Source organism: Nerophis ophidion, unplaced genomic scaffold (genome assembly GCF_033978795.1).
Source record: "Nerophis ophidion isolate RoL-2023_Sa unplaced genomic scaffold, RoL_Noph_v1.0 HiC_scaffold_42, whole genome shotgun sequence".
Lineage (NCBI taxonomy): Eukaryota > Metazoa > Chordata > Actinopteri > Syngnathiformes > Syngnathidae > Nerophis > Nerophis ophidion.
In genome coordinates this window covers 526626-549022 of record NW_026906964.1, presented here as the reverse complement: position 1 = coordinate 549022, position 22397 = coordinate 526626, and the positions used below count along the sequence as shown (strand labels likewise).

The following is a 22397-nucleotide window of genomic DNA, read 5'->3' as shown; positions in this document are numbered from 1 at the left end:
CGAGTGCTCCCAAAAAGGGTGGGTACTCTGAACTGCTGTTTGGTGCATAAGCACAAACAGTCAGGACCCGTCCCCCCACCCGAAGGCGGAGGGAGGCTACCCTTTCGTCCACCGGGTTGAACTCAAACGTACAGGCTTTGAGCCGGGGGGCAACGAGAATTGCCACCCCAGCCCGTCGCCTCTCACTGCCGGCAACGTCAGAGTGGAAGAGGGTCCAGTCCCTCTCGAGAGAACTGTTTCCAGAGCCCTTGCTGTGCGTCGAGGTGAGTCCGACTATGTCCAGCCGGAACTTCTCTACCTCGCGGACTAGCTCAGGCTCTTTCCCCCCCAGTGAGGTGACGTTCCACGTCCCAAGAGCTAGCTTCTGTAGCCGAGGATCGGACCGCCAAGTGCCCTGCCTTCGGCTGCCGCCCAGCTCACATTGCACCCGACCTCTATGGCCCCTCCTATGAGTGGTGAGCCCATTGGAGGGATGACCCACGTTGCCTCTTCGGGCTGTGCCCGGCCGGGCCCCATGGGGAGAGGCCCAGCCACCAGACGCTCGCAATCGTGCCCCAACTCCGAGCCTGGCTCCAGAGCGGGGCCCCGGTGACCCACGTCCGGGCGAGGGAAATCTGGGTTCATTTCGTTGTAATTCCATAGAAGTCTTTGAGCTGCTCTTTGTCTGATCACTCACCTAGGACCTGTTTGTCTTGGGAGACCCTACCAGGGGGCATGAAAACCCCCAGACAACATAGCTCCTAGGATCATTGGGACACGCAAACTCCTCTACCACGGCAAGGTAGCAGCTCAGAGAGGAGCAAGGTTTGTGTTTGAGGATATTGATAGCGACGGACAAGAAAAAAAAAAAAAAAAAAGTTTAAAAAAAAAAAGTTTTAAAAAAAAACGCGATTGCATTGGGACAGATTAGACAATTCTGGGAAATCCCTTATCTTTCTATTGTGTTGCTAGTGTTTTAGTGAGTTTAACAGTACCTGATAGTCAGATGTGTGTGTTCACGGGTGTGTTGACGCCAGTGTCTCAGGGAAGTCGACGGCTGCTTTATGGGCGGCACAAGCTGACCTAAGAAGAGACTTTTTACCACAATTTTCTCACCGAAACCTGCTGGTTGACATTGGGTCGGGATCCATGTTCGCTGTGATCCATAGTAAAGTTTCACCTCTGTGAATTTTAAACAAGGAATCACCGTGTGTTTGTGTGGCTAAAGGCTAAAGTTTCCCAACTCCATTTTTCTACTTTGACTTCACCAATATTAATTGAACAAATTGCAAAAGATTCAGCAACACAGACGTCCAAAATACTGTGTAATTATGCGATTAAAGCAGACGACTTTTAGCTGTGTGTGTGTGTGTGTGTGTGTGTGTGTGTGTGTGTGTGTGTGTGTGTGTGTGTGTGTGTGTGTGTGTTTGCAGCGCTCATATTTCCTAACAGCCTGTGACGTCAAGCATACACGTCATCATTACGTGGCGTTTTCAGGAAAAAACTCCCGGGAAATTTTAAATTGCAATTTAGTAAAGTAAAGCGGCCGTATTGGCATGTGTTGCAATGTTAATATTTCATCATTGATATATAAACTATCAGACTGCGTGGTGGGTAGTAGTGGCTTTCAGTGGGCCTTTAGGTCGGGGTCTGATCGTCTAGTCATTGATATCGACACCTAAATCGCCCCCTTGTGGTGGAAAATTATAACAGTCATAACTTCCTTCCACATGCTCCAATCTTCCTGATTTGTTTATTTATAGTGGGTCGAGATCATCGTCATTCAACATCCTGTACGCATATTCAAAATGACTTTTTTCATACTCAGCACATTTTCTAACAGAATCTTGTTAATATGCTCAATAAGGTTCTATTCAAATGTAATACAAGTAATACGTAAGACTTTATTTGCACACTTAAGGAGATAAGTTTCCAGGTAAAAAAGATTAATTGTTTATCTATTTATTTTCCATGCATTAATTTAGATCCAGAACACACATTGTTATATATCTTATTATATTATAATCATTACTATAATTGAATGTAAGTTTGTGTAAAATATTTTCACACAACAAAGTGTGAATACATGTTATAAAGTGTGGGGTTGAGTTATAATTGATATAATACATTTAGGTATGGCAAATGCATTTTGTTTACTTGCCAACTATTCAAATTATATTTAATATACATATTTGTATAATGTCATGTAATATGAATTCAACATTATTTATGTTAACATAAGAGTTTATTTGCTAACCAGTTCTACTTCTGAGTATTTATTTTATTTTCTTATTGAACAATTAAACACACATAAACAATGTTTAGACACATTAAGGTACTTTCAATACAATATGAGTCAATGTTTTTTCAATATTTTACTCAGCAATATAAAAAACATCACATTAAATCCAATCCTCTTACAAACAAAACCCGTTAAAGAAAGTAAAAGTAAATATGAGAGACCATTCCAATAAGATTAAAATAAAATATATATAAATAAATGATAAACTTAAACTATTTCAGTAAATATAATAAAGGCTTTTTCTATTTTGTACAATCTTCCAAGATTGAATTAATAAATTCAAATCATTAACACAATGATAGAATTTGGATTTCACTTTAAGAAAGACACTTTTGTGTATGAGAGCAAATATTTCACACTTTTTAAAAATTGATATAAATTCACGACACGATCGGTCCACGCATGCTCGAAGATTACGTCACTTCCTGCATTTACAATTTGTTTTATGTCAGAGTTCGTGCGAAATCACGTTCTGTGATATTTGAATGTTTTATTAATGTTTTGTAGGAAAATATATTATCTTGGAGAAAAAGGGAACAACAATAAAAACATGTGGAATCTGGCAGTAATATCGCTACAATTTCTAGCACTTTCACTCTTGTCATTGCAATGAATGTCGCACGGGGGCGCCACTGAACCCCAACATTAAAGCTTTGTTTGATATACTTTGAATTTATTTTTGAAAAACAAGACACTCGTTTATATCACATTGTATTTCAAACAAATATTACAGGTTATAAAAGCATGGTAACAGTGACAGCAGGCAATATCTTATATAGAGCTACCTCTTCCACCGCTCAGCTGTGACGTCATTCCCAGCTTCCGGGGTAAACGGAAAGCAGCAGAAGAGAGCAGTACTGCCTTGTAACGTCAAGTGTGCCAAGTGAGCAGGACGCTAATAAGTCAGTCTTATTATTTGTTATCCAGTTTATAATATTTACGTCGTATAAAATACATCTTTGATTTTTTAGTTAAGGATAAAGTGGTCTCGATGCGCTAGAAGCACTGTGCTGCTTCTCGTGCTATCTTTGCTTGTTAGTTAGCTTAGCTGGCTAGTTAGCTTAGCTTGTTAGCTGCTAACAGAAGACACAGAAGTTATCAACACATCGCTAAGTAGAGATCAAGTGTGAGAGAAAAGTGTTGTGATTGTGTGAAAATGTGCGAAAGTAGGATAGCAAAGTATGAGGAGGAACTTTGTCCAACAAAAGAGGAGAAGGAGCGACAACATCAACTACTGGACGCTGTTTTCAAGAAACATCAAGTTGTGTTACACAGAACAGGTTTGTTTACTTCTTACTCTCACATCTTTACTAACTTTATATTTGATGAATAACACTATGCTTAATATATTGTGTATAAGAAGTTGTGTTGTCTTGTGAGGATGATGCATTCCGTCTGCTACTTGCAACGTGGTCTTGCAACCACGTGGTTGTCTGTGTTCTGTGGAATGTAACTACTAAAGATGAGTTACATATCCCAGTCCATTTGTACTACAAACTGTCAGTGGTGGAACAAGTCAGAGTTGGGCTGTGGACGAGCTCCATGACATGGCCCCTAAACCCAAATAATAAAGGTAACTCTACCATCATTTTATAACACACACATGCCTTTCTGGGTTTTCTACCAACAATCTCTAAGCAGGTTTTAAAACGTTTGCCAGCCATTTTTGCTGAAATTTGCATTTTCCCGACATGCATTTATTTTCTCACTTTCACCACAGCATCAGCCCTTTCACAGGATGTAGAACAATTATCAAAGGGGATCTGATTTTTTTTATTTTTTTCTTATATCATTCACAATCCATATGTAAGACAATAACATGTTTTTATATTGTATGCATTCTAAGTCCTAAACAAACATTAGCACAATCTTGACTATCCTAATTCTCACAATGGAGTCAATGAGAGCGCCTCTATTCCGCTCACTAATAAGAATTAGTTGATCAATATAATATAGCCAGAAGTAATTTTTTTAAATGCTATCTCTTTAAAACATGCTCTAAAAATGCATATCCTCTTGAAATATGTCTTTTAATAGCCACAAACTGGAGGATACATTTTAATTAGGACACATTTTAAATAAATAGTGTAAAGGTTTTATGGAATTTTCCAGGGTGTACCCCGCCTTCCGCCCACCTGTGAGTCCAAAAGGGACAAGTGGTAGAACATGGATGGATGGATGGGACATTATAGACAGCCCTCAAATTTTTACTTTTTAAGGTCAAGACAAGTGTTGCCTTAAAGGAGGGTTCATATTTTAGGGCACCAAGGCAAATGCTATTTTATTTCCAGTTTGTTTATTAAATGCAGAATCGCTCACATTTTTTTTGTGTAATAAATCTTTGGACAATTTTGACCCGTACTTTGGGTCAAAGCATAATAATTGTGTAAATGCATCAATAAGTTCATTACGCTTGTTTAAGGTGCTTTTTTTAAAAAAAACTTTATTTTGTTAGCGCAGTCAGACCTATTATTGTGAAGGGGGAAGTGTGTTGCTGTTCTCAAAACGATGTGTGGAGGCGACAGTTGCGAGTACTGTCCTGTTTGTACATTATTCCAACATTGATGATGTCATTCACAACAACACAAGCAGATGAGATGTGTTGTGCGTTTATGGATTTTCCCTGCTAGCTTTAGCTTCGTAGTTTAGTCGCTATTTTGAATGACCGCGTGTTTAAAGGATGAATGAGTGGTCCAGAACACATTATTTTCCGGGGGCAGCAGCCTAAGCAGTGAAGCCCAGACTTCCCTCTTCCCAGCCACTTCATCCAACTCCTCCCGGGGGATCCGGAGGCATTCCCAGGCCAGCCGGGAGACATAGTCTTTCCAAAGTGTCCTGGGTCTTCCCCGTGACATCCTACCGAGTGAGGCGTTTGGGTGGCATCCTGACCAGATGGCCAAACCACCTCATCTGGCTCCTCTCCATGTGGAGGAGCAGCGGCTTTACTTTGAGTTATAAATGATAAATGGGTTGTACTTGTATAGCGCTTTTCTACCTTCAAGGTACTCAAAGCGCTTTGACACCACTTCCACATTTACCCATTCACACACACATTCACACACTGATGGAGGGAGCTGCCATGCAAGACGATAACCAGCACCCATCAGGAGCAAGGGTGAAGTGTCTTGCTCGGGACACAACGGACGTGACGAGGTTGGTACTATGTGGGGATTGAACCAGGGACCTTGGGTTGCGCACGGCCACTCTCCCCACTGCGCCACCCCGTCCCTCCTAGGTGACAGAGCTTCTCGCCCTATCTCTAAGGGAGAGCCCCGGCACCCGGCGAAAGAAGCTAATTTCGGCCGCTTGTACCCGTGATCTTGTCTTTTCGCTCATAACCCAAAGCTCATGACCATAAGTGAGGATGGACCGTAGAGTGACCGATAAAGAGAGTTTTGCCCTCCGGCTCAGCTCCTTCTTCATCACAACGGATCGATACAGCATCCGCATTACTGAAAACGCCGCACCGATCCGCCTGTCGATCTCACGATGCACTCTTCCCTCACTCGTGAACAAGTCTCCTAGGTACTTGAACTCCTCCACTTGGGGGAAGATCTCCTCCCCAACCCGGAGATGGCACTCCACCCTTTTCCGGGCGAGAACCATGGACTTGGACTTAGAGGTGCTGATTCCCATCCCAGTCGCTTCACACTCTGCTGCAAACCGATCCAGTGAGAGCTGAAGATCTTGGCCAGATGAAGCCATCAGGACCACATCATCTGCAAAAAGCAGAGACCTAATCTTGCAGCCGCCAAACCAGATCCCCTCAACGCCCTGACTGCGCCTACAAATTATATCCATAAAAGTTACGAACAGAATCGGTAACAAAGGGCAGCCTTGGCGGAGTCCAACCTTCACTGGAAATGGGTCCGACTTACTGCCGGCAATGCGGACCAAGCTCTGACACTGATCGTAGTGGTAGCGGACCGCCACAATCAGACTCTCTGAGCACTCCCCACAGGACTTCCCGAGGGACACGGTCCAATGCCCTCTCCAAGTCCACAAAGCACATGTAGACTGGTTGGGCAAACTCCCATGCACCCTCAAGGACCCTGCCCAGAGTATAAAGCTGGTCCACAGTTCCACGACCAGGACTAAAACCACACTGTTCCTCCTGAATCCGAGGTCCGACTATCTGGCCTAGGGCCCTCTCCAGTACACCTGAATAGACCTTACCGGCAAGGCATTATTTTCCCTGACAAATGTTGCTTCTCCTTAGAATGACAACATTGCTCTTACATTTATGTCAATTACTCTGATATTGTGCAATGAAAAGCAGATTTTGTTATATTAGCCAGTTCTGTGACACCGGAAGTCATTGTTGAAATAATATGCCTTATTTTTTTGTTGAGTTCAGTGATTATTGACTGGATTATTACTTTGGGAAGGTCAGAGAAGATGAGTTGCGGTCTTGTGAGAATTTTCTCATAGGTCACCTGCTAATGTTAGCTAAGTTTCTGCTCATGTGTGTTGGAGTGGAGACGGCTGAGGGGAGTCGTGTATGAAACAAGCTCAGCTTCCTCATGAAGGTGACGTGATGATGTCACATAAGGACTACACTCACAAAAGAATGGCAACGTTTGGGCCCCCGGACCCGCTTTATTTTTGCCGTATTGAGGCAGCGCTTTTTTACACTTTCGGACCAAACGAACAAAAGAAGGCCTTTTGTATGCAGTTTGAGAGCCGCAGCCGGAGAAAATAAACACACAGTGTATCCATGACTGCAAAGTTCATTGACCGTTTGTTTGATTGACTGACTAATGTTTTAATACCTCCGTTTTATTACCTCTCACACAAACATGCTTGTGGGGGAGTTTTCTGTGTCTACGTACCTTCCACACATGCGTACACCCACCGGAGTAACATTTGTCCAAGTTGCACCATCCCCACATTTTTTAACCTATTCAATCAATCAATCAATGTTTATTTATATAGCCCCAAATCACAAATGTCTCAAAGGACTGCACAAATCATTACGACTACAACATCCTCGGAAGAACCCACAAAAGGGCAAGGAAAACTCACACCCAGGGGGCAGGGAGAATTCACATTCAGTGGGGCGCCAGTGACAATGCTGACTATGAGAAACCTTGGAGAGGACCTCAGATGTGGGCAACCCCCCCCCCTCTAGGGGACCGAAAGCAATGGATGTCGAGCGGGTCTAACATGATACTGTGAAAGTTCAATCCATAGTGGCTCCAAGACAGCAGTGAGAGTCCCGTCCACAGGAAACCATCTCAAGCGGATCAGCAGCGTAGAGATGTCCCCAACCGATACAGGCGAGCGGTCCATCCTGGGTCCCGACGAGCGGTCCATCCTGGGTCTCGACTCTGGACAGTCAGTACTTCATCCATGGTCATCGGACCGGACCCCCTCCACAAGGGAGGGGGGGACATAGGAGAAAGAAAAGAAGCGGCAGATCAACTGGTCTAAAAAGGAGGTCTATTTAAAGGCTAGAGTATACAGATGAGTTTTAAGATGAGACTTATTAAATGCTTCTACTGAGGTAGCATCTCGAACTGTTACCGGGAGGGCATTCCAGAGTACTGGAGCCCGAACGGAAAACGCTCTATAGCCCGCAGACTTTTTTTGAGCTTTAGGAATCACTAATAAGCCGGAGTCTTTTGAACGCAGATTTCTTGCCGGGACATACGGTACAATACAATCGGCAAGATAGGCTGGAGCTAGACCGTGTAGTATTTTATACGTAAGTAGTAAAACCTTAAAGTCACATCTTAAGTGCACAGGAAGCCAGTGCAGGTGAGCCAGTACAGGCGTAATATGATCAAACTTTATTGTTCTTGTCAAAAGTCTAGCAGCCGCATTTTGTACCAACTGTAATCTTTTAATGCTAGACATGGGGAGACCCGAAAATAATACGTTACAGTAATCGAGACGAGACGTAACAAACGCATGGATAATGATCCCGGCGTCTTTAGTGGACAAAATGGAGCGAATTTTAGCGATATTACGGAGATGAAAGAAGGCCGTTTTAGTAGCGCTTTTAATGTGTGACTCAAAGGAGAGAGTTGGGTCGAAGATAATACCCAGATTTTTTACAGAGTCACCTTGTTTTATTATTTGGTTGTCAAATGTTAAAGTTGTATTATTAAATAGAGGTCGGTGTCTAGCAGGACCGATAATCAGCATTTCCGTTTTTTTGGCATTAAGTTGCAAAAAGTTAGCGGACATCCATTGTTTAATTTCATTAAGACACGCTTCCAACTGACTACAATCCGGCGTGTTGGTCAGCTTTAGGGGCATGTAAAGTTGGGTGTCAGCATAACAGTGAAAGCTAATACCGTATTTGCGTATGACGTCACCTAGCGGCAGCATGTAGATGCTGAAGAGTACAGGGCCAAGGACCGAACCCTGGGGAACTCCACACGTTACCTTAACATAGTCCGAGGTCACATTGTTATAGGAGACGCACTGCATCCTATCAGTAAGATAAGAGTTAAACCATGACAGGGCTGAGTCCGACATACCAATTCGTATTTTGATATGCTCTAATAAAATATTATGATCGACGGTATCGAAAGCAGCGCTAAGATCGAGGAGCAACAACATAGATGAGGCATCAGAGTCCATCGTTAGCAATAGATCATTAGTCAGTTTTGCGAGGGCTGTCTCAGTCGAGTGATTTGCCCTGAAACCGGATTGAAAGGTTTCACATAGATTGTTAAACGCTAAGTGCTCATTTAGCTGCTCTGCAACAATTTTTTCGAGGATTTTCGAAATAAAGGGAAGGTGAGACACCGGTCGGTAGTTTACCATGAGGTCAGGATCGAGGTTAGGTCTTTTAAGGAGAGGATGAATAACCGCTTTTTTGAATGCAACGGGAACAGTGCCCGAGGAAAGTGATAAGTTTATAATATTTAGCACTGATGGACCTAATAATACAAAAAGCTCCTTGATAAGTTTCCCAGGAAGTGGGTCAAGTAAACATGTTGTTTGTTTTATTCCATTTACACGTTGTAACAATCCTTCTAATGTTATTTCATCAAAACGAGAGAAACTATTTTGGATATTTGCAGTATCCGCCGTATATACAATCGTATCTGTGTTACTATAACCCCGTTTTAGCTGGGACGCATTGTCTTTAATCTCCTTTCTAATAAGTTCAATTTTCTTATTAAAGAACTTCATAAAGTCATCTGCCGAATGGGTGGAGCTACTGGAAGGAGTCCCTTGTTGGGTTAGCGATGCTACTGTACTAAACAAAAATTTTGGATCGTTTTTATTAATGCGGATGAGATTTGAGTAATAATTAGTTTTAGCTAAGGTAAGCATGCGTTTATAAGTTATTAAACTATCACTCCATGCTTGATGGTGCACCTCAAGTTTAGTCGTGCGCCATTTGCGTTCCAGCTTTCTACATAATAATTTCTGAGCTCTAGTTTCTTCAGTAAACCATGGCGTACGCCTTTTTGGAGCCTTTTTTAACTTCAGCGGTGCTATACTATCAATGGTTTCGCGCAGGGCGTTGTTAAAGTTGTTAGTGAGGTTATCAATAGAGCCCACATACTTTGGGAACGGTGCCATTACCGAGGGCAGTAGGTCCGCAAGAGTCGTCGTTGTGGCAGCATTAATGTTGCGGCTGCTATAGCAGTTATTATTATTATTAGCTTGCCGAACATGAGTCTGAACTTCGAATTTTATAAGGTAATGATCGGACATTACTTTAGTATACGGGAGTATCATAACTTTGGAGACGGTGATACCTCTGACAAACACTAGGTCTATCGTATTACCGCTGCGATGCGTCGGTTCATTTATTATTTGTGTAAGACCACAGCTATCAATTATAGTCTGGAGCGCCACGCACGGTGGGTCCAATGGGGTATTCATATGGATATTAAAATCCCCCATTATAATTATATTATCGGCGTGCGTCACTAGATCAGCAACAAACTCTGAGAATTCACTAATAAAGTCCGAATAGGGCCCTGGGGGGCGGTAGATAACGGCCAGGCACAGAGGCAGAGGTGTGGCAGACTTCATAGAAAGCACCTCAAACGATTTATATTTATTATTTAAGTTAGGACTAAAGTTAAAGTTTTCGTTGTATATTAGTGCGACACCCCCTCCCCTTTTGAGGTGACGGGCAATATGCGCATTCGTATAGTTAGGAGGGGATGCCTCATTTATCGCAAAAAAGTCGTCTGGTTTAAGCCAGGTTTCGCTAAGACCGATGACGTTAAGGTTGTTGTCTCTAATGACCTCATTGACTAATAACGTTTTGGGAGACAAAGATCTGATGTTTAGAAAGCCCATATTATAGGTAGTGGGCTGTTTTAAGGAGTTGTTGATAAAATTATCCGTAGTAGCAATATTAATAATGTTGCGTTTATTATGCGCAGTGTACTTAAAATAATTACGACCATATCTAGGAATTGATATGACGGGAATTTTCAGATTGTCTACTTGGCGCTGCGATAAACTGAACGCATCATAATTTGCCACCTCAGTAGAACGCATGTCTAACTCTGACGTAGTCATAGACACAGTAGAAAAAACATTTTGTGAGTTGTGTATTATTCTACGAAAATTGCTATGTGTACAGGGATCATCCAGCCTGGCGCTGGCTAGTTCTAACTTAACTGACTCCATACCCAGGCTAGCAGGCTCTGTAATTGCCTGTGACCGGGCTTGCTCTAGTGCAGTTAGTCAAATGTGGCTCAATGCGAAGTCTATGTTCCGAGACAAGAGGATAGCGCCTTCCTGGTTAGGGTGAAGGCCGTCTCTCCTCAGCAAGCCAGGTTTGCCCCAGAAAGAGGGCCAATTATCAATAAACGTAAATCCCTGTTGTCTGCAGAAGCTATCCAGCCACCTGTTAAGAGAGACTAATCTGCTATATCTCTCATCAGTGCCTCTCCCAGGCAGGGGGCCAGAGACAATTACTCGATGCCTGGACATCTTTCTGGCGAGATTACAAGCCCTGGCTATGTTTCTCTTTGTAATCTCTGATTGTCTCATCCTAACGTCATTGGAGCCAACGTGTATTACTATATTCGCATAACTAGTGGTGCGGTTAGCCTGCCGTACGTGCTTACTAGACCTGTTGCGAGTTAGCTCCCTAAGATTAGCTTCAATGTCAGGTGCTCTGCCCCCGGGAATACACTTAATTGTGGCTGGTTTGCTAAGCTTTATGTTTCGGGTGATGTAGTCCCCTATGACTAAAGTGTGGTGCCCGGTAGACTGGGGTGTAGGACTAGCTAAAGGGCTAAATCTATTATGCGTCTCAACCGGTACACCGTAGCTTGTAGGCCGATTAGGGCTGCTACAAGCTGGGCTAGTTAGCTCGCTACAGCTAACGCTAGCAGATGTGTCCGCAACATCTAAAGTTACGAAATTACACTGCTCTAACTGGCGGACACGGCTCTCTAGCAAAGCCAACCTATCCATGAGTAAAGTGCACGAAGCGCAGGAAGCCATACTCACAGAAACTTTCCGTCGCCGAGTGGGGTGCCAGCTGTCTTCAGGAAGTGGTGGTCACGGTGGCGGGGGAGAAGCTTCCTTCAGACCGGCGCTGCCTTTCTCCGCTAGCCTCGTTAGCTTAGCAGCTAGCTAGCTGAGGGCGAAGTGGTGAGACAGAGATCGGGTGATTTGCAAGTTAAATTGAACTATTGAATTTGTTCGATAAGTTGTAAATAAAGCTGCAAAACAGTTAAAATCACACAGATAGAACGATACTTAGCTTTTTTGCAACAAACCATTCCAACATCAACACATTCCACTCATATGTATTATATATTAAGGTTTATTTGAAATAGGGACAGATCCAAAAAACCTAGACATCTGAAACAGTTATCCAATGTATGCATCACAGTGTTTGTAGCCAAAGCTAATTTACAACACTTGTCCCCAACAACAACAACAACACAGATCCAACATCATTAAAACAAGAAAATGAAAATAAGACAAAAATGAGTCGATAATAATGATAATAGAAATAATACAAAGTGCAAACTAGATAAAAACCAATAATAATAATAACAACACAAAGTGCAGGCTAGATAAAAACCAAAAGGTAAAAATTAGAAAAAACTAAACATGGGAACACGATTGCTGCTCAACAAGCCATAATTTTGTTTGTTTTTTGAAAGTGACAAGTGCAGTTATACTTTTCAAAGTGTCAGGTAAAGAGTTCCATAGTTGTGGTCTTTTTATTGAAAAGGCAGTCTGGGCAAAAGATGTTCTACGGAATGGAACACAACAGTTGCCTTTTGACATTGCTCTGGTGGTAGATCTGGTACCACTTTGCAGTTTTGTAATGGCCTTGCAGAGCAATTGGGGAGCAGAGTTATCCAAACATGTAAAAACCAGTTTGACTGTATGTAACAAAATAAAATTGGTAAAACTTAAAATATTGTATTTGGTTAAAATTTGGCAAGGTTTTCATCCATCTGGGAATTGCCCAGTTTTAATGGAAATATTAAAATGTGGTTAAAATTTGGCAATGATGATATCGTATTCTCTTGTCTAGGACTTTCAAGGCACGGTAATAAAGACACTCAATGGTCTTGACTGCTGATGGTGTGCCTGGGACCATGTAGTTAAGCTATAAGATATGTGTGAAAGAATCATTGAATTCATAAAAGTAAAAGCACAGCTGAGAGTTAAGCAGTTTCTTATAATCTTAAAACAGCCTAGGTTGGCCTTCAGAGTTTTACACATTTTCTTAATGTGACTTTTAAAATTCAGCTGATAGTCTATGATTATGCCCAAATATTTGACTTCAGGTACTTGTTCAATGACCTCATCATTAATTTTTATATTCAGGTTTGTTTGAGGTTGCTTTTTTATGGAGAAGCAGACAGAGTTAGTCTTTTTAGTGTTCAGGGTTAAACAGGATGATGCCAGCCAAGATGCTATTTTGTCTAATTTAGCATTTAGCTTTTCAGCAACTAGAGTACAGGTCTTACCAGATGTATATAGGACTGTGTCATCCGCATACATCTGTAAATCTATATCTGTGCATACATCTGGTAGGTCATTGATGTATAGACTAAATAGTATCGGTCCCAAGACACTACCCTGAGGTATCCCTGCTTCAATTTTGCGGAAGGAAGATCTCACATTATTAACGGTGACACATTGTTCACGGCCCTTTAGATGTGACTCAAGCCAGGACAATGACTGTTTGAATAAGTTGAATTTACAGTAGTTAGTTTTGAAATTAAAATGTTATGATTGACTGTATCAAATGCTTTTTCTAAGTCTGAAAATTCTGCACCGACTACCTGTCCTTTGTCAAGGGAATGTTTGATCTTTTCAGTTAAAAAACAAGTGTCAGATTCTGTAGAATGGTTACGTCTGAGTCCGAATTGCAAGGGATTCAAATAGTGATTTGTCTCAAGGTGGTGCATTAGTTGTTCCGAAACAATCTTCTCCAGGACTTTAGATGAAACTGGAAGAAGGCTGATGGGTCTATAGTTAGATGTCAATCCAGCATCACCAGATTTTAAAAGTGGTATTACCTGTGCAGTTTTCCATCCATCTGGGAATTGCCCAGTTTTAATGGAAATATTAATAAGACGGGTAAGAGGCTGTATAAGGATGCCGCTATATTTAAAAAATAAAAGCTGTGTCTAGGTTATAAATATCCTTTGAGTATGTGGTGTTTAGGTCATGTATGGCATTTAAGACAGTTGTCTGACTAACCTCCTTGAGCTGAAATCAGCTGTCTTGTTTATCAGGTATGTCTGTTGTTTGATCATCATTAGTCAGACAGGAAAAACCCGAGGAAAGGTTTTTGACAGATTCTATAAAGAATTATTTGAACTCATTTGAGACTTGAGTACAATCAGTAATGATTTTGTCTCCTACTGTAGTTTATATTGGGTTTGGGTGGTGTTACCCTCTGGGTTTAATAGGTTGTGTAGTAGTTTCCAGATCATTTTGCCATTTCCTTTGGCCTCTAAAAGCATGTGGATGTAATAGTTTGATTGGGACATTCCGAGCTGTTTAACTACTTGATTACGTAAGTCTTTAAATATTTTCGAATCTGTGTCACTACGAGTTTTGATAAAAGTTTTTGAGGCATAATCTCTTATTTTCATTAATTTCCGGATATCATAATTTTTTCGCTTTCTAATATATTGATCAATAATGTGTCCGATAGCAGACATTAGCTGATTACAACAGGCGTGTACTTGGCCATGTTGTTGGAGCTCGTCTCAAGTAAGACCCTTTAATTCGTTTTCAAATGCAGTTGTTGATTGGTGAGGGATCTCAAGTTTAAAAGTTTTCTGATCTTGACTTTTAAACCTCGTCAGACGTTTCTTTGTGGGTTTTCTTGCAGCTAATGTCAGATTATCATCTAACAAGCTGGTAACTAGATTTTATGATTCTGTCAGGCTTGTTTGTGAAGATTAACTCAATTAGTGTCTGAGTGTTTTTAGTGATACATGTGGGGTTTCTATCTTCTGACTAAAGTCATGTTTGGATGTGAAGTGAAGTGAAGTGAATTATATTTATATAGCGCTTTTCTCTAGTGACTCAAAGCGCTTTTTACATAGTGGAACCCAATATCTAAGTTACATTTAAACCAGTGTGGGTGGCACTGGGAGCAGATGGGTAAAGTGACTTGCCCAAGGACACAACGGCAGTAACTAGGATGGCACAAGCGGGAATCGAACCTGCAACCCTCAAGTTGCTGGCCCGGCCACTCTACCAACCGAGCTATGCCGCCCCATGTGAGTTCTTTTATTTTTTTTCTGTAGTGTTTGTCTAGCTAGTTTAAGTTGAAGTCTCCGAAAACAGGTACTTCACTGTTATTCTTAAAATTCTTAAACAGTACATCTAAGTCTTCGCATAGCATTGCAGCGCACGCAGATGGAGGGCTGTATACCACCAATACATTGAATTGCATGTTTTGTGATGGTGTGACATTGATACATAAACATTCAGTAGATATATCAGCAGTCAGGGGAATTTCCCTTGCATTAAGTAAGTCTTTGACATATATCTGTACCCCCCCCCTCCCCTTCCCACAGTTCGGTCCCTTCTAAAACATTTATATCCCAGAACACTGATTAAGCTGGTTAAAATGTTATCATGCAGCCACGTTTCACTTATGCATAGAAAATCAAGATTAGACTCGGACAGTAATAATCTGATTTCATCACACTTGGGAACTAGGCTTCGTATGTTTAAGTGACCTCCCAAAATACCCTTGGGTTTCACTTCAGGATCCCAAATCACTTTAGCAGGATTAACAGTATGAAAAAGCAGTCTGTTTCTGCTTCGTCTGTGCTTGTGTTTGGATTGTTCTTTTTTCACCTTTTATAGAAGCCAGGCGGTGGAAACTGACACATTGACTCTGAAACAAAAAACGGATCGAGTCTGTTGCCGTGGCGCTACCGTTCCACATCCAGTGGAAATCCTGGTTACACTTACAAACGTTGCTTGGCGAGATCAATGACGAAACCTTACTTCGGGTTCAAGGCACGAAGGAAAAGGAAATACACTTTCAAACCAGAGCACTCGCAGTGAGCAAACTCGACCACAAGATGGCGTCATAACAGCAACAACAATACAGAATACAGATTTACACTGTAAACGACTTAATCTTTTCTCCAAGTTTATACATCAGTAACTGACATCAAAATCCCAGAGGGCGCTAGAGCCTATCCCAGCTGCACTCAGGTTAAAGGGAATTTATTGCAATATAGATTTTAGGCCATATTGCCCAGCCCTCGTAAAAAGTGGTCTTATTTTCCTCTTAATAATGTTGTGAAGAGCAGTGTGCTGGTTTTCAGGCCAATTCATATAATAACTTGTTTTTTTTAAGTTCATGTGAACTTACTGTCTGAATCTGGACATTTCGCAAGCATGTTTGTCATTTTGTGTCCTGCAGATGTCTGTGAAGAACAAGTTCTGCCTGAAAAACAGGAGAGTAGCTTCAGGATGGTGAAGGAGGATCCATCGAAGAGGAAGACCAGGCTCCACGGACCCTCTGGCGTCTCCTTTTCCTCTTTGACACAGACACCTCCCTGTAAAAAGGAAGAGGAAGACTCACTGACGCCCCACATTAAAGAGGAAGAGGAGGAACACAACATCAGTCCAGAGGGAGATCATCTTGAAGGACTGGAGGAGTTCCCAGTGACTGGTGTCCCTGTGAAGAGTGAAGATGATGAGGTGAAAGGTGAAAGTGAGGAGAGGGGAGGGGGGGAGCCTCCAAGCAGCAGCTCAACACAACACATGACAACAGAAGCTGATGGAGACCACTGTGGAGGATCACAAGCAGACAAGCTCTTAGCTCCACTATCAGATAGTGAGGACACAACGTCACACTCTCCTGACACTGATGATGAAGACTCTAAAGATGATAAGACATGTCACACTGACAACACTCACTTCACATCTTCTCACTCTCACAAAACCTTTAAATACCATAGTCATCTGAAAAGACACATGAGAATACACACTGGAGAAAAACCTTATGTCTGTTCAATCTGTGGTAAAGGTTTTGTTGAAAAGCAGAGTTTGAAAAAACACACAATATTACACACTGGTGAAAACCCTTTTTCCTGTTCAATCTGTGGTAAAGGTTTTGTCGAAACTCACAAATTGAAAGAACACATGAGAACACACACCGGTGAAAAACCTTTTTCTTGTTCAATCTGTGGCTTATCTTTTTCAAGGAAGCAACATTTGAAAGTACACATGAGAACACACACTGGCAAAAAACATTTTTCCTGTTCAGTCTGTGGTAAGGGTTTTACAAATGGTCACAATTTGAAAGTACACATGACAACGCACACTGGAGAAAAATCTTTTATCTGTTCAATCTGTAGTAGAGGTTTTGTTCTAAGTAAGTATTTGAAAGTACACATGAGAATGCACAGTGGAGAAAAACCTTTTTCTTGTTCAATCTGTAGCTTATCTTTTTCAAGGAAGGAACATTTGAAAGTACACATGAGAACACACACTGGCAAAAAACCTTTTTCCTGTTCAACTTGTGGTAAAGGTTTTACACAAAGTCAGAATTTTAAAATACACAAGAGAACACACATTGGAGAAAAACCTTTTTCTTGTTCAATCTGCGGTAAAGGTTTTACACAAAGTCAGAGTTTGAAAGAACACATGAAAATACACAGTGTAGAAAAACCTTTTTCTTGTTCAATTTGTTGTAAAGATTTTTTAAATCGACAGTCTGTGAAAGTACACAAGAGAACACACACTGGTGAAAAGCCTTTTCCTGTTCAACCTGTGGTAAAGGTTTCACACAAAGTCAGGATGTGAAAAAAACAAGAGAACACACACTGGCGAAAAATCACATTCCTGTTCAATCTGCAACAGAAGCTTTTGTTGACGATCAAAGCTTGTAGCACACATGAGAAGACACCCAGGAGAGAAAGTGTTGAGTTGCAGTGTGTGTGGTGAAAGATTGTCTTCTAAGTAGCAGTGTAAGAAACACAAGTGTGCTGGTGAGAACAGCAGCAGCAAATGAAACTGCAGGATTTGAAATAAACTGTCCAGACTTTTATTTTGACTTTCTAACAACATCAGCACATCAATCAAGTACATGCATTAATGTACTTTTATTAAATATTGAACAAAATAATTTGACCGAAAATGTGAGTGTAAACAGTACAAGACATATTTTATATACAAAAAACATTTTATTTGTATATATATGCATAATACAATTTTAGACTTATTCATAATAGTTTTTTATAGGCGTTTGAAATATTGAAGAATTACATATTTGTATTTGTAATTGTTGATAACCCCATAGATTATCACCTTTATATGATATACATATGTACTGGTTCACATCTGAAACATCTTCTGGACCACTTCAGGAAGCATATTATTATTTACTTTATACATCATTTCAACTGTTGTCTTTTATACAATTTTAAAATGTGTGACTTTATGAATCATTTGTTGGGTCTCTATAATCCATTTTATTAATTATCTTTTTTACTCTCTTTTGTAATATGATGATTGTGTTGTGATTGTTTTATATGTATGTCCCCAGACCTTTATGTAATATAAACGTGAGAGAAAATGGCAGATTATTTTTGTGAAGGGATTTTTTTTTTTTACAAACTTACATTTGTGGAAATATCAAATAAATCCAGTATTGTGTTTGAAACATTTTTATGGTTGTTTTTCTTTTTAACATCCCCAAAACAATATCAATATCAATCAAAGTTTGTCGTTTTGGCAAAAGCCAATATTATACATAGATTTACTTTGCATACATTCCCTATCACAGAACGAACAAGTGTTGTCTTCAATTGCAATTCAATATCCTAAAAATGATTTTAAGTGGTCAATTCCGGGGTTGTTTTTTTTCCAAAATGAACCCCTTTGCCTTTGGAAGATTGGAAACTTTCAAGTTCTATTTTTTTTTAATATACTATTGAAGAAATAGTAAATAATTACAAAAGATGGTATGCTGTATTTAGAATGTTTTTTAAAAAAGCCTTTTATTTTTAGTAATTATTTTTATTTGCAGGATGTAGTTAATGAAATCTTCAATTCATAAAATACTTTTCTCACTCAATAAGTGCATAAGCGACCAAATGCCTTTTTCAAACCATTGCTGTACAAAGATGGATTTGTTTCTCATTTTAATATAAGAACAATTCCATAGTGGAGTATTGTGTGTGATGAAGTTGTGTTTGTAAATTAGTTTCCAGTACAACAACACTACTCTAGCCTTGACTGGAGGGCAAAGCAGGTCTAAATAGCAACCGGCCTATTGAAAGTCCAGGTGTGGCCAGGTGCCAATCAGCCGCATCTGAGGGGAAACAGCTCTCAGAGAGACAAGCAGGAAACTGAACCAAAATAAGAGCGCTTACAGGAAATAAAAACAAACACAGAGGAAAAAACCTAACTAAACTGTCAGTGACAAATTTGACACATTTATTAAAAAAACAAAACTTCTATCGATATTTGCAGTTGCGGCATTTTGTTAATATGAAGGTGAAAAATGTAACAAAGACCAGCATATGTTTAAATGAACTGTTTACAAAAGTTTACAATTCAGAAACTATTGATAGAAGTGTTTCATGCTTGTATAAGAAATCATATTCAACTTTATATATTAAAACAAAATGGGAGAAGAAAGGAGGGATAACTACATCTGAGGAAGAATGGACAATAAAAAGGAGATATCAATGGACTTGTAGCAGCTCACCCAAGTGGAGAGTTTGGCTGGGAAAGTTTTATTCCACCTTCTCAGAAGTCTCAGTATGATAACAACTCCCCTGCCTGTTGGACAAATTGTGGGAATCTAAAGGCAAACCACTAGCATGTTTTCTGGGACTGCTCTGCCATAAAGGACTATTGGAAAGAGATACACCAAGCTCTACAGGATATTTTCAAATCACCCCTTGAAAGTAACATTCTGTTTTTCACACATCGCACCTCAGGATTGGCTGAAAAAGGAGAAATACTTCATGAATATCCTACTAGTGGTTTGTAAAAAGAGCATTACCAGGAAATGGATATTACAGGAGAGCCCGACTTTGAAGAAATGGATGGAAATCACAATGGACATTTATAAAACACAGAAGATAACAGCTTTTATTATTTATAAACTAGAGATATTTACTTCATACTGGGAATACTGGCTCCATTATGTCACGCCACATAAGCCTGATATTATTTTTTCCAATTCGTGATTAAACAGTTTTTTTTTTTTTAAAGATGACTCCCTATATGTACATAGTTTTTTTCTATTTATTTATTTACTAACTGTTCATATTCTTTCATTTTTTTTTTAATTATCGTTATTATTGTTAATATTACTTTGGTTAGATTTTTTTTTTTTTTGCTGATTTTCTGTGAGTGTTTTGCTGGATTTCAGCAGTTTGTTTTGTTTTCTTCATAGAAAAGTTGCTCTGGGTTTTTGTTCTTTTATCAATAAATATCCCTTTTTTCACTGCACGGTGACACCTCGTTCTTCTGCATCTTAAAAATAACGAAATGATTGTAACTAGCATTCCCAATTTCCAGTTTTTGGTGAACTCTTGTGAAAAATCCGCTGTCAAGTTACTCTTTATAGTTAATTCATTTTTAAATTAATAAAATACTAACTGAGTCCTGCTGCTAGTTCACTTTTTGTGGTGTCATTTTGCTACCTGTTTAGGAAATGATATCTTCTTAAATATATAAATAATCTTCCATATTGGCAGCTATAGTGATTCATTTATTCAGCAGAGCAATACTGTTAGGAGCTGAATTAGATGGAACCCAAGGATGCAGAGACATATTGTTTGTAGACAAAATGTATTCTTTTATTCTGGGCGCAAGGAGGATGTAGCCACAAAAACATAAAGCGATGGTGGAGCACAAAAACACACCATAAAAACTACTAAGATAAATACCAAAACTAAACCAAAAGCGCTAGTAAAGACTGGGAATAATACTGACAGATAAGATAAAAAATAAAAGAGCAAAGTACAAAAATAAATCTCTAGACGAAGCTAGGAAACATACTTCAAGAATGAAGTAAAACAGAAACACAAAATTATAAACTGAAAGTGTTAGTCGGAGCTGGATAAACAGGCAAACCTGTAAGATGCACGAGCAAAAACAGGAGGGTTTAGCAAGTGAGACGAAAAGGACAGTCATGCGTGAGGAACAGCAGTAACCACAAAGTACCGGCGCTAACGGGCCGTAAGCAGCCAGTTAATAAAGGCACGCTAATCTTTGATTGATTGATTGATACTTTTATTAGTAGATTGCACAGTTCAGTACATATTCCGTACAATTGACCACTAAATGGTAACACCCCAATAAGTTTTTCAACTTGTTTAAGTCGGGGTCCACGTTAATCAATTCATGGTACAAATATATACTATCAGCATAATACAGTCATCACACAAGTTAATCATCATAGTATATACATTGAATTATTTACATTATTTACAATCCGGGGGGTGGGATGAGGAGCTTTGGTTGATATCAGTACTTCAGTCATCAACAATTGCATCAACAGAGAAATGTGGACATTGAAACAGTGTAGGTCTTACAGTAGGATATGTACAGCCAGCAGAGAACATAGTGAGTTCACATAGCATAAGAACAAGTATATACATTAGAAGTACATTTGATTATTTACATTAGGTTATTTATAATCCGGGGAGATGGGATGTGAATGGAGGAGGGTATTAGGAAAGGGTTGAAGTTGCCTGGAGGTGTTGTTTTAGAGCGCTTTTGAAGGAATATAGAGATGCACTTACTTTTACACCTGTTGGGAGTGCATTCCACATTTATGTGGCATAGAAAGAGAATGAGTTAAGACCTTTGTTAGATCGGAATCTGGGTTTAACGTGGTTTGTGGAGCTCCCCCTGGTGTTGTGGTTATGGCCGTCATTTACGTTAAGGAAGAAGTTGGACATGTACTTCTGTATCAGGGAGGTGTCGCGGATTTTATAGACTAGGCTCAGTGCAAGTTGTTTTACTCTGTCCTCCACCCTGAGCCAGCCCACTTTGGAAAAGTGGGTTGGATTGAGGTGTGATCTGGGGTGGAGGTCTAAAAGTAACCAGATTAGCTTATTCTGGGATGTTTGGAGTCTAGATTTGAGGGTTTTGGAGGTGCTGGAGTACCAGGAGGTGCAAGCGTAATCGAAAAAGGGTTGAATGAGAGTTTCCGCTAGAATCCTCAAGGTGTTTTTGTTGACCAGAGAGGAGATTCTGTAGAGGAATCTCGTTCTTTGGTTGACCTTTTTGATCACCTTGGTTGCCATTTTATCACAGGAAAGATTAGCTTCTAGAATGGAACCTAGGTAGGTGATCTCATCCTTCCTGGTGATAACAATGTCACCCACTTTTATAGTGAAATCAATGACCTTCTTAAGTTTGATATGGGACCCAAATAGGATGGATTCCGTTTGACCTAAGTGTATGGATAGCTTGTTGTCAGCGAGCCAGGTGCAAATATTGAGGAGTTCATCACTGAGGATTTGTTCCACCTGTGACTTGTCCTTGCCGGATACCAGCAGGGCCGAGTCATCCACAAACAGGAACAATTCACAGTGGCATGCTGAGGGCATGTCATTTACGTATATTAGGAACAGTAAAGGTCCTAGTATACTGCCTTGGGGGACTCCACAGCTTACTGAGAGGGGAGGGGCACCTCTACCAC

General features: G+C 40.3%; 2 protein-coding genes across 2 annotated transcripts in view; both read left to right on the top strand.

Annotated features, from left to right (window-relative positions):
• The window catches only part of LOC133546752 (gastrula zinc finger protein XlCGF57.1-like), a 732377-nt gene that overhangs the window by 223672 nt on the left and 486308 nt on the right, over positions 1-22397 (top strand). The window lies entirely within an intron of this gene.
• On the top strand, positions 3113-18396 carry LOC133546759 (zinc finger protein 664-like). Its single transcript, XM_061892580.1, has 3 exons — positions 3113-3183; positions 3449-3561; positions 16146-18396. Exon 3 carries the CDS (start codon positions 16196-16198, stop codon positions 17531-17533), a length of 1338 nt encoding a protein of 445 aa, XP_061748564.1. The 5' UTR covers positions 3113-3183; positions 3449-3561; positions 16146-16195; the 3' UTR covers positions 17534-18396.

Excerpts from the sequence above, each read along its gene's own strand:
- LOC133546759 (XM_061892580.1), top strand. The coding sequence starts at position 16,196 with ATGGTGAAGGAGGATCCATCGAAGAGGAAGACCAGGCTCCACGGACCC.